At 33.3% G+C, this 17,033-nt stretch overlaps 1 protein-coding gene across 4 annotated transcripts in view; it reads left to right on the top strand.

Moving 5' to 3' along the window:
* Nucleotides 1-17,033, top strand: part of LOC123718375 (disco-interacting protein 2) — a 39,983-nt gene that overhangs the window by 11,354 nt on the left and 11,596 nt on the right. For 3 of the 4 annotated variants that reach the window (XM_045674778.1, XM_045674780.1, XM_045674782.1), the window contains 6 exons: nucleotides 11,345-11,473; nucleotides 12,096-12,305; nucleotides 13,077-13,198; nucleotides 13,858-14,158; nucleotides 14,758-15,069; nucleotides 16,407-16,599. In XM_045674778.1, coding sequence (XP_045530734.1) covers nucleotides 11,345-11,473; nucleotides 12,096-12,305; nucleotides 13,077-13,198; nucleotides 13,858-14,158; nucleotides 14,758-15,069; nucleotides 16,407-16,599 — 1,267 coding nt within the window. Of the gene's footprint in view, nucleotides 1-6,876; nucleotides 6,958-11,344; nucleotides 11,474-12,095; nucleotides 12,306-13,076; nucleotides 13,199-13,857; nucleotides 14,159-14,757; nucleotides 15,070-16,406; nucleotides 16,600-17,033 lie in introns of all 4 variants that reach the window. The other variant, XM_045674781.1, reaches the window with a different exon arrangement.

Here is a 17,033-nt window from a genome sequence, read left to right on the forward strand (position 1 = left end):
ATTATATTTGTCCTACATTTCAACCGTTTCACAAAATTATAGTTCGGAAACCATTTAGAATTAGTTTAGAATTCCGAATACAAATGAGGAAAGGGCCTTATATCGTATTTAAATGGTTTTAACTCTACTTAAGCTCGAAAATTTAATTTTGGTCTATGTTATTAAGAAATACGCTTGCTGCGTCAATGTCACATGACACGGAAATAAAAGGAACAAAATTATAATTTTATAATTCATTTTTTGAATTTTCTGAATATTTTAAATATGTATTCTGTGCCAATATTCTATAAGCTTTCATTCGGAAAATGACAAACGTTTTACAGATTGAAGAGACGGTGCCTTATTAAATCACACAAGTGATCGTCATTCACAATTGAAGTGTTCAGTAGCGTATGTTGACCTCACAATCGCACGTAAATGCTTTAAATTGAAACTATAGTTCAAGATGGTTTATGGCTAAATATTACTGACGAAGTATTATGTGTGTGGACCTGTTTAAAAGTAATTATAAGTTTCCTCATATAAAGTTTATATCCTATAAAGTATTATTTCGTAGACGGAATCGTTCATTATTTCCATGTGAGATAAATAATACACGGGACAGTAATGTATGACCTACAAGTTACATTGTAAAATTAAACTCGAATGACTACATGAACAATTAAAGAAATTTGAGTAATATAAATGAAACACTGCACATCATTTCACTCCATGCGCAGTTTCTTTTAATTAACTAATGGGTTAATAAATAGAAGCGATGGGTTCGGCCGACCACTCCGATTTCAAACCTGTAGTACGTTATTCTCCACCACTTATGCGGGTCACACACCGTGAAGATATGCTTTATGAAGTCTATAATCAAGGCTATGCGTATATACACAAATCAAAATCCCGACTTTCGATGTAGATTAGTGTCTTTTTCACACATTTAAAACATTATCTAGCCTGTGTGTTTAATCCTAAGGTCACTGGGTCGTGTTACAAACACCTGACAAACAAAACTGCTGTCGTAGTTTATGCAAAGAAAAACAAAAGCAAATACTTTGTTAAGATTCACACTTGTGATTGCGTCCTATTGTTTTCACAGACTGAATATTTAGCGAAGCTAGCTAGGCCTTTGAGCGCACTTCTCTGCCATAATAATGCAGTTTTAATTAATATCGTAACGCGTATTCCTACAGGTGAATAGTTCATTCCACCTATTTGCGGTCAACTGTGTAAACCGTTTTAATGTTAAAACAATGCGGGCTACTCTGACAGCAAATTGCTTTTAGACTTTGTATTTAAAATTCGACCGGTGATATTCCCTTTCGACCTTAAAGTTCCGCTGATAGAACCGATTCCCTAACCTGTCCGATTAGTCATAGCGTTTTTTGTCGTAATAGAGAGACTAGATTCAAGTTTTGTATTTGATGTATTTAACGTGCGTAAATATTATTAGGTAATTACAATTGATTAATATCTTTATAATAGTATTGATCATCAAGTTAGATGAGCACGGCACTGTTCTCTGTAATTGCATTGAAGCAGCCATGTGATTGATAGTGTTTGTAGGTATGTTGTTACAGTAAAGTTGAGAAATGGAGCGCGTTACAACACGCGAGCTTATTGTGGATGTTAAAATAATTTTTACTACTTAATTGTCTAACTTCCACTATAGTAACCTGTAAAGTTCGTCCACCGGCTGTTTCCTTTGTACCCAACACGGAAGTGCCTTAACCACACATGTTCAATAGGCACCTGTGCTTTTATATATTGTACATATGTAATATTATATTGAATGTTCTGGTAATTTATTAAAAATCGTATTGAGCAATCTAGGTCACTGCCTTGATCGAAAATGGACCTGTCCTTCCACTTTGTACGCAAATATTTGGAAGATAATTTCATACACTGGATTATACATTTATTAAAATACATTTTACATACACATTGGTGGCTACACGACTGTTAGACATTTCTCAATGATTTTCGATTGAATCACGTAGTTGCGTTTCATTTACTTACATTTTTTTGGCCTGTCTTTCTCGTATTCTTAATCATTGTAGCATGTCGTTAGATTTCTACTTAGCGAGGTCGACAAAGGGCTGAATTAAATTGTGATCTTGTTCAATTTTAAGTTTTAAGAGTCATGCTGGTATGTTAGTATGTAGTACTAGAACACGCTTTTGATGCTTATAAAATTGTTTTGTAGAATTAACTTTGTAGTGTAGGTAAGCATATAGGATTTTAGAAGCTTTGTACAGATGTCTTTACGGGGTTTTTGGCTCCACTTGTTAGGAATTGCATTTCTAGACCATACATTGTAAGCGTTTAAAGCGTACTACGTACATTATAACTGTTCTATTTAAAACAAATATTTAATTATTGTTTAAAAAATACTTGAGGTAAGGATAAAACGTTTTGTTTTTAAATATGTATTTATGTGGCGAAACAACTTTACTTTAAAATCTTTTAAATTTGCCTAATCATGGTTAATGGTTGTCTAAAATAAGAACGAAAAGCGATGGATTCTGCATTTTATGATTGGTTCCATTATCTACAAAATGATGGCACCTACCTCAAAGTAACCTATAAATGCAAACACTGCATTTTAAATTCTAATACACCATGATGTTAATAATATTTAATATGTACAAAAAAGTTAACATGCGAATGTGAATGTGACGAGTCAAATAAACTTGAAATACCATTTTTTCTGGCACAAGGTAAAAGATAAAAATGTTTATTTAAACCATTTTTAGTTTGAATAATATACTAAGTTATAGTAATGATTATCAAAAACATTTAATTCTAGACTTATATAACATACGCTTTGCTGAATGTGGACATATATAAGTAATGTTATGGGTAAGGTCTGCTCAATGGCGCCTTTGTTAATCCCGCTGCCCGATGGCATGAGACATTCTTAGCTGAAACTCTATGTCATTGACTTCCATTTATGTTGAAAATCTTAATTGGATTTCTTTGTTTTGTTCCATTTGCCACGCGCGACGTTTAGTTTGTGTCTTATACGCTTAAAAGCAAAACCTCTGGTTTGTTTCAACGATTTCTAAAAAAGTTAGAGTAAGCTGTAGTGTAATTTATAAACATAATAGTTAAACTCGTGGCCGTTTTAATTTAATTGTTAAATTTTAAACCGCCAGCTGTCTGTAATGTCTTTTCTTTTTATGTGTGTAAATTCCAACACCTGTACCGTGAAGGTAAAGCATGTAGTGCGTGGATAGATAAAAAGCTGGTATTTAAAATAGGAATCAACACTGCAGCTCTTTTTATGACGTTAATATAGACCCAAGGGAATATGCTTCGTAATGTGATAAGCCTCATCCGTTGTCGCAGGTATCGAGTTGGCCTCGTCTCTACTTTCATTATATTATATATAGCATCATGATTATTTACTGAATGAACTCCTATGAATTATATAGCCTAGTATATGAAAAAATATTAAATCATGCAGTATTTGTGTCCGTATAAGGTAACGAGGGGTTCTTCCGGGACTACACACGTTCAATATACATTGAAACCTATGTTACCTAGATGAATATAGGAATGCTTTTATGTTCATCCTCTATGTAATTACAATGTACAAGAGAGTTGTCTGTTTGTCTTATTTATTTTCGCTGTTCATTGTTTGACTTCTGCTGTAACACATATGTATTTAAGAATTTAATGAAACTACGAATCAGTTCAAGGAAGTTTTCCCGTTGTTTAGTTTTCTAATATACCCTTTCCTTCATTAAGTAATTTCCAGGTATATAATTTACGAACTAACTGCTAACTTGTTACCTGTTAACTCCGAAGTATAATTGTTTTTATAAAAAAATCCTTATTTAATATAATTAAATAACAAGAAAATAAATATAGATAAGTTTACTGCGAATTAAGTGATTCTATCGTAAATATGTACGTGAATCACGACGCGGTCATTGTTTTGCTATATAACCTTCTAAGACTAACTTCTTTTCTTTATTAAATTATTCCAAGGTCTTTGTGGAATTGTTAAATATCAGTAGCGTTTTTTGCGACATTTGATGGTACGAACCTCAATATTGTAAGCGGGAACGCATATAAGCATTTTATCATTATATCACTTCATCGGTACAGACGGATTATTAAAAGAGATGAATAATTAATAATCAGACACAATAACCAAGCCCATAACTTAAACCCTAGTTTTAACCACACCCAAAATGAGCAATCCATATCAGGAATTTGCCTATGACTTCGATCCGCATTGATAAGATTGAACCGAAAAATTATATTTTCTACGTAATCAATGAATTCATTGATTAGTCGACTAGTTTATATGATAATACTTTTATTTGAATCCATAACGATTGTTAATATGACTGTTGAAGTGGGTGAGAACGTATAACTCAAACGCAAGCAAGCGTTTGCTTGTTCCGTTTCATGATTGGACTGTTGTCTATACTAGCGTGCTGCATCTCAGTCCGATACCCGATAATTGATAATGATAATTCGTCCGTTTGTCTAATTCCAATTGACAATATCAGAGAAATTGTTCTACTACATTCTAATATAGATGGTTAATGTGCAGCTTTTATAAGTAACAGCGATGAGAAGCATGTCCAAAAAAATAGAGCTTTCTCATCACGAGCGAACGTAGGACGGTAAAATTGACCTTGATAGTTTAGGTTACTTTTTTACCCCATCCAGACGAATAATATCGTGGATTTGTTTTTCTGATATTTTCTCATTATACTATTGTTTAGAGCGTATAAATTTAATAGCGCTGGGCAGTTACATGTTACAATAAAGCATTGTTCACCTAGTTGCAGATATCTTTTACAATTTTCTCGTGCAGTAAAATCATAATTAAAAATGTAAATTTTGCCGTATAAAGTGGATTCGATTCCAAAGATTTCCCCCCTTATTCATAAAAGATAAGTCGTTTCAATAGCACCGGTCAACTAAAGTACTTATCTTAAAGTATATGTATTATGTGTCTAATTTCATCTCAGCATAAATTCATATTTGATAAAAAGAAGCAAAACTACTTTAGTTAAAAGACTACAACTTTTCTAACACTACCAAGGGCGGTCACTATATAGTCTAATATAAAGTATACTTTAAATAAAAATTAGACCGAGCCTGTTAGACTGATACATTTAATTAATTTTCCTATTAAAAATTACATCATCAAGGACTCCTAATAACTCCCCCATCTCTGGTTATAGGATTTTAAGAGATAAGTGAATGAGTTCGTCAATCTCTTTACCCTATTATTAACAGTTATTACGGTCATGTTTTTCATTTAAATTGCTATATTAATATAATGTATTTAACAATAATATGATTTAAAAGTAATACTTAGGGGTTACCATAATCGTCAAGCTTTACTTTTAATTTTGATACACAGTAAACTACACCTTAATATTCAGCAATAAAGTATATATAAATACTCTAGAGATGATGTTATACTAGTATTTATTTTTGTTAACTCACTTAGTCACCTTAAAACTCGATAACGCTGTAGTCTTGGCAAAACCGATAAATGCATTTCCGTATTAGCCTCAGCGAAGTTTTAGACGCTTTGAAGGGCTCTTGTGTTAAAACACCTAATACCTAAAACACCAATACAACTTTTATAACATTTAATAATTTATAATTATAATATCAAGATTACGTAGCATGTTGCGCTAGTATTTATGACACAAGTGAAATGAAACATGTGTTCTTCTACAGACGTTGGTAGATATTAATACATACATATTACTAGCGGCCTGTCCAGGCTTCGCACGGCTGGACATAATTATCTAAAACATTCCCTAACAATAATATATTAAAATCAACAATATCCCTGAGTAGGTTATACCCTATTATATTGTATGAAATGGTGAAATAATTTTTGAAATCCGTCTTATAGTTTGAGTTATATCGTCAGAAAATTCTTCGTGACAAATCTTTCCGATTAATATTAAGTTATGTATAATTTAAAGTTAATATTAAGTTCGTGTAAAATCCTTTCGCTTAAGGCCTTACTACAGTAACGATGATTCATTTTACTCAATATTAACCTACATTAAATCAAGACCACAACGGTCGAAAATACTTGTAAGATTTCGGTGTTTTAATGAATGTCTTACAGCGCAATTTCGCGTGAATTCACAGCCCATGCAGACTTGAAAAGTTTGTCGTCAGTTTCCATAAGAAAATCTTGTGTGTGTGTTGTCGAATGCATTACCAAATAGTGTTTGTGAAGGCACTTTGAAGACAGTTTTATGGTTTGTGTCAATTTTTCCTTTGACAAATATTTTCTTAAATGTAGTTGACATTTGAAGCTCAGCGTTGTAACTATTTGATGTTAGATTTCGTTCGGATTTTTTGAAGTCTATGGATGTGGACTTTTTGTGACACGTGTAACCTATTGTTTCAAATCAGTTTTTGGATGGTGAAACTATTACTTTGTCTAATAGCACAATGAAAAAATGTCTTGTTTACAAAATATTTAATGGGGTCGATTTATTTTTATGTATGTTGTGGTAAGTTTTTCGATTAAAGTCGTCGTCGCGTTAGGAAGACTACAAAAAAAAGTAATTTATTCATTATTTACATTGATAGAGTGTGGTTGTTTTTTATTTCAAAAGAATTATCATAAAAATATTTTCAACTTATAATCAAATAAAAAAGTATACATTCTAAATCCCTAAACAGATTATAAACGGTTTAAAACAATTTATTTAAATTGTTTTTATGTTCGTGAATCAAAAAACGAGGTTTACCCGCAAAAGCAAATATACGTTATTAAAAAATGGCGCCAGTTGACATGATTCCAAATTCGAAATTAGTTTTTGCATCATCTGCATGAATCGCGCGTGTGTAAACATGTTCGGTGATTTGTTTGTGGCGATGCAGTGCGACCGAGCGCCGCTCTCCGTTCGCCGCCAGGGAGGACCAACAGACGTCTTACGCGGAACGAGAGCCGCTACCACTCCGGTGAGTCATTCTATAAAGAAGCACTGCCCATAGGAGTGTTGGTCATGTTCGTGTGATGTCATTATTGGTTTCCTTTTGGGTCGGTTGATACTGTTACTGCCAGTCTGGATTATTCTTCATTTCATATTCACTCGACTTATTTTACACCTAAAGTCTTAACAGGTTGCTTTACTTAATGTGTGAATGTGCTTTTCTTAACCGCTGCTAATCGACTATTCATGCATCATTATTTATTTATTCAACAACATTACTTATACTTATAATTTAATAACACTTGTTTATACACGCATGGGTTACTTGTTAATATCAATCTTGTTAAATCCTAAATTAATTTTAAGTATTACTAAAATTTCGCGTTTTATCTCAAAACATATTTTTTTCAATAATAAGATACATGTCAGAATATTAATGTATTATGTGTGCTTTATCCATTATGCCTAAGTTATTTTGGGATAATGTAAGACTGTAATGTTAAAATAATTTTTAAAATCGGTCCAATAGTTATTGTCTTTTCATTTCATAAAAAATAAATCAGTCGAACTACAAGCTTTAACGTCCACATCCGTCTCTTTCTGTCAAACTGCTTTTACGCAATAGTGAAAAGAGACGGTCGTTCTTGTGTCAGGAGTACGTTAGCGTAGAAATAAATAGGAGTTACTATAATTGATAAGAAATACCTGAACTTAATAGTAGTAACATGAATATCCTAGAGCCATTGTTGCATATTTCATTCAAGTGTATACTCTATAATAAATATAATCTCGCATGACGAGTTTTCTTATGAGTCACGTATATCCAACACTTTCAACACAAAGTTTTTGATAGTTTTGTCAAGTATTCGTATATGTTGTCGGTGCGAGAATACCGCACGAGCTCAGATTATCCAAACTATTTCATGTAATACCTTGTAAGGCTTTATTTACCCACATATATTTACATAGAGTATACATGAGAAATGTAAAAATTAAAAATTATTTTTTAAGATATGGTCGAGGAGTAGGCCTCCTCCAACTTTTTCCACCGTATTAGTTTGCTCTTATTTTCATGTTCTTATAGCCCAGTCTCTTCCTCTCTTCACCATTTGTAAAACGGGCTAAGTCCATCTCCATTTGAAATCATCAAAAATTTCATATATTATAATGTATAAAATATAAAAATCGAACTATATGTGTTCATTCTTTTGAAACCGATAATTGAGAATTGTTAATATTTATTGTATACATTTGTTATTTATTAAATTTACTTTATACAAACCACAGCAGTTTTCTAACGTATAATAATTTAAAAAAATGTTGGATTTGTGTTTTACGTTTATTAGATTTTAGGTTTCGTTTTAAAAACGCTACATTTTTAATTTGTGAGTCGATTTCGGAATGAAATGAATACTTTAAATTTATATGAAACTATTAATTTTGATAAAAACTATGAATCATGTATAGAGCACTGTAGATGTTATTTGTTTGACTTGTTCTTTGAATATTTATGTAGGTAGGTACTTGTCTAATATCGTGACAGAGAATTGCAAAGCCTGTTTTCTGCAAGTTATCTCGGCGCGACCTCAATCCAAAATTTATACTCATAATTAATTAACTTCAAAATTAATGCATACCATATTTCCTAATATTAAAAAAGCTTGGAACTTCTCGTTACACTAGACTAGTTTGCAGAAATTTGCTTTGCCATACAATATTTTTGCTTTATAGGAATGAAATCTTCAAAGTGTGAACTAGGAAGCCTGCTCGTCCATTGTGTCAATACTAGTAAAGCTAGACAACAAGTCTGTCATAAACTCCGTCACCCTGATATCTTATTTCAATTTCAAATAGAAAATATATTAAATGATATTTATAGAAAAATACATAAAAAATCTTAAAAAATTAGTTTTTTCTTTACAAACCATAATAATATATACCATATTGGTACAAGTGTTCGTAATTATAACACTTGGTAGGAGCAACAAAATTAATTTCGGCTTAGTCTGTTTCCCGATGTTCATAACGTTAACACGTCTTAAGTAGTAGCAAACGATCGAAGTCGTATATTGTCTGTAGGCGTCAGTTCACGTCCTTCCTGGCGTACATCTAATTAGTTATCTAAGACAATAGTCCATTGTTTAATTATAAAATTCTTTCCATATTCATTTATCTTGCTCTCTTGATTATCGTTCTGTTTGAAACATATTTTATAGTATATTTCGATGCTAATATTTATAAACCTATCCGGTTGAAACTGAGTTGGCTATTACCTATAGCGAGTACAGGTAACCTGATTCTAGCGGCGTTAAATAGGTACGGGGAAAATGTCGCCTTGTTTAACCTCACCCCACTGTGTTACTAAAAGCTAACAGCTTGTAAATCTGATTTCCGTATCAAAGTACTAAAACACGTGAATAGGTGGAAAAAAATTCACTATTTCAAACCTACGTTTACTTAATGTTCAACTTTTAATTAGTACTGCTTTTAAAAGAGACTTACGTTCCGTAGCCAACTTTAACTACCTTTAATTCTTACCATGGCTAGTATGAACTAGTTGGTCGTACGAGTTATAGGTCCACTTAATTCACTATCAGAATACCCAGAGGCTAACCTCTCATGCATTTTATATCTAATTATGCAATTTCTCGATGTAGCGTGAACGTTGAACCACCCAAAGCTCAAATAATGATTTCATTTTAAACTGTTCAATAGTTCCTAAATACTCATTGGAGGATCGACTCAATTGTAGGAAACATTGAGGATCATTAACAAATATTTTTTCTTTTCATTTTTTAAACGTCTCTAAACCAAATCGTTAACTGAATATTTTTCGCTATATTGCAAAAGTTCTGTCAAAATTAATATTGATTTCAAATTAACAAAGCTAGATGATTACATGTACGCTTGTAGCAATGTATACTGTGACATGTATAGTCAATTTCCTTACCATTTCATAATGCAATGAAAGGGAATGTTAATTTAGTTTTGAAGCAGAATTTATAGACCTGTTTGTTTTTGTCTTGCACAAATTCGTAACGAATACGACTTACTATGTTCGGGAATATTCCATTTTGTAGGCCATATTTAAGTCTATTTGAATTTACTCCTATTAATTTATATTTGTATATACATTAAATTTAATTATATAAATAAACTCTTAATGTATATGTAAATAAATTAACAGAAACATTAAAATGCATACAAAAATATTATACTCTATTGATTATTATCAACAGTATACTCGATGCCGTGATTCCAATTAGTTCTCTAAACTGTTTATGTCTCGGTGTTTGTAAGCCCGCAAGCTATTATTGAAAGTAAATTTGTGTGTTTTGATTGCGGGATATTGTATGAATTTAGCACTTAACCTGGATCTTCGTGTGGGAGATTCTAGCACAGCTATTTTCATAACAACAGACTAGGTAGGATACTAAATTTATTTTTCTCACTTATCAAAGAGCATAGGAGAGTGTAGTTAGTTATTCTTTATCTCTTGTAACGTATTATTAAATATCGGAGTGTACACTTGGGACTCTACATACAGCGCATATATTTTTAAGGCTTCGCGGATGTCTTCCCAAACCTGTTTCCATTGGTTACTTAATAAATTATCAACTTATACTTTCCTTATTAGCTTTTGCCTATGTTCGCGGTATACATTTACGTATGCTACAATTCAAATTATTATATAAATATTCATATTGAGAATTAAACTTAACTTAAACCTTAATTCAACGGCATGAGGCAAACACAAGCGTTCCTACAACTTTAGATTTTAGACAAGTAGCTAATGAGCCTGCTGTGAACTACAAACGTAATCAATGTTCTGACGGGAAGAATAAAACATTATAGATTCATTAAAAAATTCGCAATGCTTCACTGCTGTTATCAGAATGTTCATCAATTTGTACTTATTTCAATAATAAAGGTCCTCCACGCAATAATCTAGCCCTGCATCGGATATTATGAACCCAATACTCGTTAACCGCAAACAACGGAACGTAATAACACCTGTTTATTCGCTGACAGTTTATTTACGTTATGTCATGTGAGCACATGAGGCAATACATGCGCCAAGTTTAATTAAAACTCGATTGATTTCGACTGGAGCTACGGCACTTTATCAAGATATTAATTTATTTTCGTATAGTGTTAATATACTGACAGGTAATGTGAAATGAATTCATTTCAACGTTCCAAACGTTTTGTAGCTAACACGTTTGGGTACGTTTAGCTTTTGTTATTAGTTCTTTTTGCTACGTAATATAAGTCTAATGCATCTATACCCTCTTTGATAAGTGCATGATTATTTTTCATAGCCTGAATGGTGTTATGTTAATGGTTATTTTAGTGCTGCGCATGCTTATACTAGGATATTATGGAATAGAACTTTATACATTCTTATTTTGCAGAAGTCAGACAGGAGGCCGTTCAGCAGGCGTTAGCTGAAATGCAGAATCGGCCTAAGCCGTCTTTGCCGATGCCGTCAAAACGCACCTCAATGATGGCCAAGAGCCCTGACAGAGAAAGGCATGAATTGTGTAAGTTTTTTACGCGATAGCTTGTACGAAAATATAAAAAAAAATATTTAGACTAATAATATAAAGGGACTTGGGGAATTATTTAATGGGTAAGACATTGACACCAGTCCTTATGAAGTTATTAATTCTTTTAGTTTCTGATATACATATAGACGAGAGCTTCGCTTCGCTTATGTTCCGCTTAAGGCTTCTAACCTATCTCACAGCAATTGATATGTACATAGTTTGTCTTTTGTTGAAATAGCTTTTACACATTAAGAAAAACACTTTTTGAACGGATTAAAGTGACCACGCACGCTGAAAAGCACGCGAAACGTCGGAAAAAAATGTAGAATTATGTAAATAAATATAAGTTTTTAATAATAATACATAGCTTTAATCCGTTCAAAAACTTCTTAATTGATATGTAACCAATCTTCGCCGCCGTCAAACAAATACTGAATGCCTCAGACAGTTTGTAAAATGTAACTATATTACGATTTGATAACCAATGATAGGCCATATCTCTAAGTGGAATGCTTTTAGCTATGTTTTTCTTTAAAATGATCATTCGGCCGACACAATCCGGCCACGACATATACATTTACTATGATTGATGCCGCATATATGGGATGTTGTGCAGCTTCAAGTTCAGACGAAGACTCTTGCGCTGGTGACTCAGAGCTGCCACCACCACCAGATATGGGTTCGCCACCCTCCCGCAGACCGGCGGCTCCTCACCCACGCGGTCATGCGCATCCACTGCCACAACCACATCACCAGAGAGAAAAGAAATACCCGCCAAGGGATAAGACTGACATCGATTTATCTGAAATTACACACTTACCAACTTGTAAGTATTTTTTACTAGCAGCGTTAAGATAATATTGGTATATAATAATAATAATTCTAGATAATTGTTACATATACTATAATGTATGTGTAGGTAATGTTACGTATTGATAACTGTGTGAATTCCTATTACTCATCGTAACCATGAAAGGATTACTAAAAACATTATCATTTACGCGTAATTTGGATATTTCAAAATGATTCAAGCATTTTCGAAGCAAAGATTCGTTTACACTCAGAACTCGAAAATACTACCCCAAAGTTGAGAACTGCCGTTTAACAACTAGGCTAACACTACGTGATTGATTAGGACTTGTAAACTGTTTCGTGATTAAAACCGCTAACATCAATCAAAAAACCGAAGTAAATCCTTACCCGAAGCTAAAATTTCTGTTTATCTGCATGCAATGAAACCTTGCAAAAGTGCTGACAAGATTGTAAACGAAAAACTTTTGTTTTACTCAAACGAAATCGTGGTTTTCTCGTTATAAATAACTTGAATTGTGATTGACACCTTACAAAAGTGTTGGCTTGCTCAATAGGCAATGTTGACTCATTAGTTTTTTCAATTGGCATCTAATCGCGATCCGAGAGAGAAATACGGCTTGTGTACTGTGTGTGTCATAACATTTCGTATTAAATATAAAAGCTTTACGCTAGACTTTGAAATTTTTTTGGCGTATAGCGCGTGTTGTGATTAAACCAAAGATGTTCTGTGAGATCTATAAAGAATTATAAAACCCTACACAAAAGTTGCTTTACTATTTTATAGATATTCAACCTGACGTAACACACACCTCAGCGGGCGCTCGTCGCGGTGGGGCGCTTGTTGCTGATAGAGTTCAATGTTATTCACAGCCCGAAGACACAGGCACCGGTACCGGAAGATGGAAGGTAGGAATGTTGTTAAAATATATATGAAAGTTAAACTAAGATTAAATAATTCTACATTTTATCATTGTATAATAAAAGTTATAGATTCGAATACAGGCAGTGACGTTGTTGTAACAGTTCTTACGCCTTAAATTAGGTTATTAACAGAAATTTAAACTATTCACAATATAGTTATTACGATGTAGAACATATATGAATGTTTATTTACAAGCATTCTAGTAATAATTTTATTAATGTAAGCTCAGGCGGCTAACCGAGGTCAGCACTCCCTTTTAAAACAATGTAATATTGTTAATCTAGTTGCACTTTGTTTAAGTGCTTTTTACCAGTATGTGCATACTTAAAACGTTCATAATGTCCCAGTGCAATTAGTTATTTAATTACAGCAGGTAATTGATCTGTTCGGCGCATAGTACATTTTCTAACTATGATAGGTGTAGGAGTGACTTCATTTGAAGTACAGTAGAGGTTTAGAGCACAGGCACTTGTTTTTGACCTAAGCTTGACGCCTGGACTACTGATAGGTTTTTCTTCCACAGCGGATTAGGGACGCAATACATTGTAAAAATGGTGTCAACACTAAAGGTATCTACTCTACTTCACTTACGTAGTGCATTCCTATTTCAATAATTAATTACCGATTTGACTTTTTCTCTTAGGTGTCAGCAAAAATTCAACAATTACTTAATACGTTGAAACGACCAAAACGTCGTCCATTGCCGGAGTTTTATGAAGATGACGACATTGAATTGGAGATTGCAGCGAATCCTAAGGATCCGAATGCACCAAAACCAGAAGGAGGCACTATGACTCCAGCAGTTGGCGACCAACTGGTCGTCCCAGCAGGTCTTCCCAGAAATTTAGAAGCGGCACTTCAAAGATACGGCACCGCGTCATTTAAAGCTAACGTGGCCACCGTACTCGACCCAAACGGAAAACTTAGCAATTCTCTAACATACGGTGAGTAGATCTTATCTTTTAAGAACGGGTCTTGCTCTGTTCCGTTGACACCTTACCCGCGATAACCTGATTTATCAACCAACTCAGTGAACCAAGTCAACAAACAATTTAATTCTTAACTAGATTGCTAGTTGCGAATATTTTATTACAATTACATATTTACATATGTTTTATAAATGTTTAATTTTTGCGATTTGTATTATTTTATATTTATATATTAATGCTTAATTTTTCCCTAGGCATAGGGAAAATTAAAACGAACAAAATTAAAGCTTTTTCTTCATTATTATTAAAGCTTTATTAATTAATCCATACAAAAATTGGTTAGTTTATTGTTTTGTTCAAACTTATACTAACACAACTAATACTAATGTTAAGGAATTTGTCTACGAAATGTTATTTAATTTATTCAATTACCAAGACAGCAAAATTTTAATGTAATGTATAAAACACACTTGAATTTAACAGTAAAAAGGGTTAACTTAAATTATATTCATAGCCAGTTGTACTGATATATTTTCTATCTGCAGTATTAAGGGTGTAAAAGTTCGATCTCGTATATACTCATATAAATCTTATCACTCGTATTTTCTTAACAGGAAAGCTCCTCAGCCGCTCATTAAAGATAGCGTATGCTTTGCTTAACAAGACGTTTACATCTAAGTCAACTAGTGGCGGACCCCTAACCGGTGACAACAATATTAAACCTGGAGACCGAGTGGCGTTAGTCTACCCAAATAATGACCCCATAAACTTTATGTGCGCGTTCTATGGGTGTCTTCAAGCGGGGGTCGTCCCTGTCCCCATCGAAGTACCCCTTACCCGAAGAGACGCGGGGTTGCAACAAGTTGGCTTTTTACTTGGCTCATGTGGAATTCAATATGCTCTGACGTCAGATGCGTGCCTAAAAGGTGAGTAATACCTTGTTCAGTAAGTAACATCGACTCACGATCTTTTGTGCGTACAATTTAATATACTTCTCGCCTCGGTTCTGTTAAGTATAAGTGTTGTATATATAATATATGTATTTTCTTGTCACATGATCGTTTTTGTAGCTCATTTATCAACTTGGAAGAAATCTTTAATTGTACCGAATTACTTCTTTTACACATGCTATTGTTCACACGTTTTACAGTTTGTACGAAACACATTACCATAGAAATGTTATCTTAAATATTAGAAACACATTTAAAATATATTGAACAGATATCTGTGAATACTTTACATCTTGAGTCTTACGGGATACGGGATTTCAATTGACGTAGAAATATGAGGCATTTTTATCTTCACAAACCAACGGAAATACGCTATAAATTCTGAGAAAATCTTATCTTGGATAAAGCGGATCTTATAATTGAGAAAGCTATTGCTATCTCGTTTTGTTGAAGATGTCATAAAGCTCGAGACTTCCTGCTAAAAGCTAATATAACTCTGTGTATGGCTATGTTATTTTTAAATTATATAAGGATAAGCGTTTACTTCTGAATCCTGAGCCTTCTCTGACTTCACATTAATGGTATTTTCTTTCTATTAGCGCAACTAATATTTGCTCGTACTTTGTCTCAGTTAGGTATAATACCGGTCCTGAGTCAGGCACAGAAGGCTGATCGCTTAGTTCCCTATATAGATAAACTGGACCCAAGAGTTGTATGCGTAATAAATGATTTTAGAACATTCTAATGCCGAAAATTAAATATGCTGGAAATGCGTAACCCGCAATTTCATTGACAAAATTTTAGTAATTAACATTTTAGAAATGTTACCTGTAACCACTCGGCAACAATGTATTGGACGATTAGATTGCCGTTGTGGATTCCGCTTTCAATATGCGGCAGGAAACAAAATTTCCAGCATTCGTACAATCTATCGATTTGAAATGAAAATTGTTTGGTCGACGTCGCATACCCACTTGGTTCCACGCAAATGTTTTAACAATCTCGGACTGTAACGAACGTAAAATTATTTTGTGAAATCCTGACATTTCATTCTATAAGTTAATGTTATTCTTGTGGTTGTATATTATTCACATGTGAACGAATGTTCGCTTATTTCTTACAGTTTTATACTAAAACTCTTGACTATACATAACATTTCACATAAGCTATAAATTATTGTAGTGAAGTGAAAGTAATAAAATGTTTTTTTTAAAGGATTAATATTTGTATGCATTTTCTCGCTGGTCGTTTTAAGATCGGCATCGATTTACATTTTTTTATTAATCTAATATTTCTATAATTTTACAAATTAGGTCTCCCAAAGACTTCGTCTGGTGACGTAGTTTCATTCCGCGGTTGGCCCTCCCTCCACTGGGTGTCGACTGAGAAGCTACCCCGTCCCCCTCGCGATTGGATACCCCCTCCGCGACCTGCTGAAGACACCCCCGCACATATTGAACATACATCAGCAGTAGATGGCTCTGCTATGGGAGTTATTGTGACACGGTAAGAATTTTGATTGGCCCATTGATATGTATGACTGGTTAATTACAAATTAAATTACGTACACTCTATATACATATTCGTTATTACTAAATATTAAAATTTCATTAAAGTCGGTTCAGCGCTTTGTTTTTACGCTTACAGTTTTACGTGGTGCAGATTGAATTAACGTTAAGCTTAGAAATTACATGATATAATGTTTATTTAGGTTGGATTCCCGGGAAGTGGTTTCGGGTCCAACAGATTTTTATGAAAGTGCGTTACTAACTTTCTTGGGTCTTCTTAGGGTTTTTTAGATTTTCACGTGTACCTCAAGTTCTAATAATTTATTTAACCACATGATCTTGTGATTATCTGGTTAATTTCAAGTAATCATGTTGTTAGTTTCATTCAAGTTAGATGAAACCACAAATATGTACAAATTGGTTACTATCTCG

The sequence above is a fragment of the Pieris brassicae genome, chromosome Z (genome assembly GCF_905147105.1).
Source record: "Pieris brassicae chromosome Z, ilPieBrab1.1, whole genome shotgun sequence".
Lineage (NCBI taxonomy): Eukaryota > Metazoa > Arthropoda > Insecta > Lepidoptera > Pieridae > Pieris > Pieris brassicae.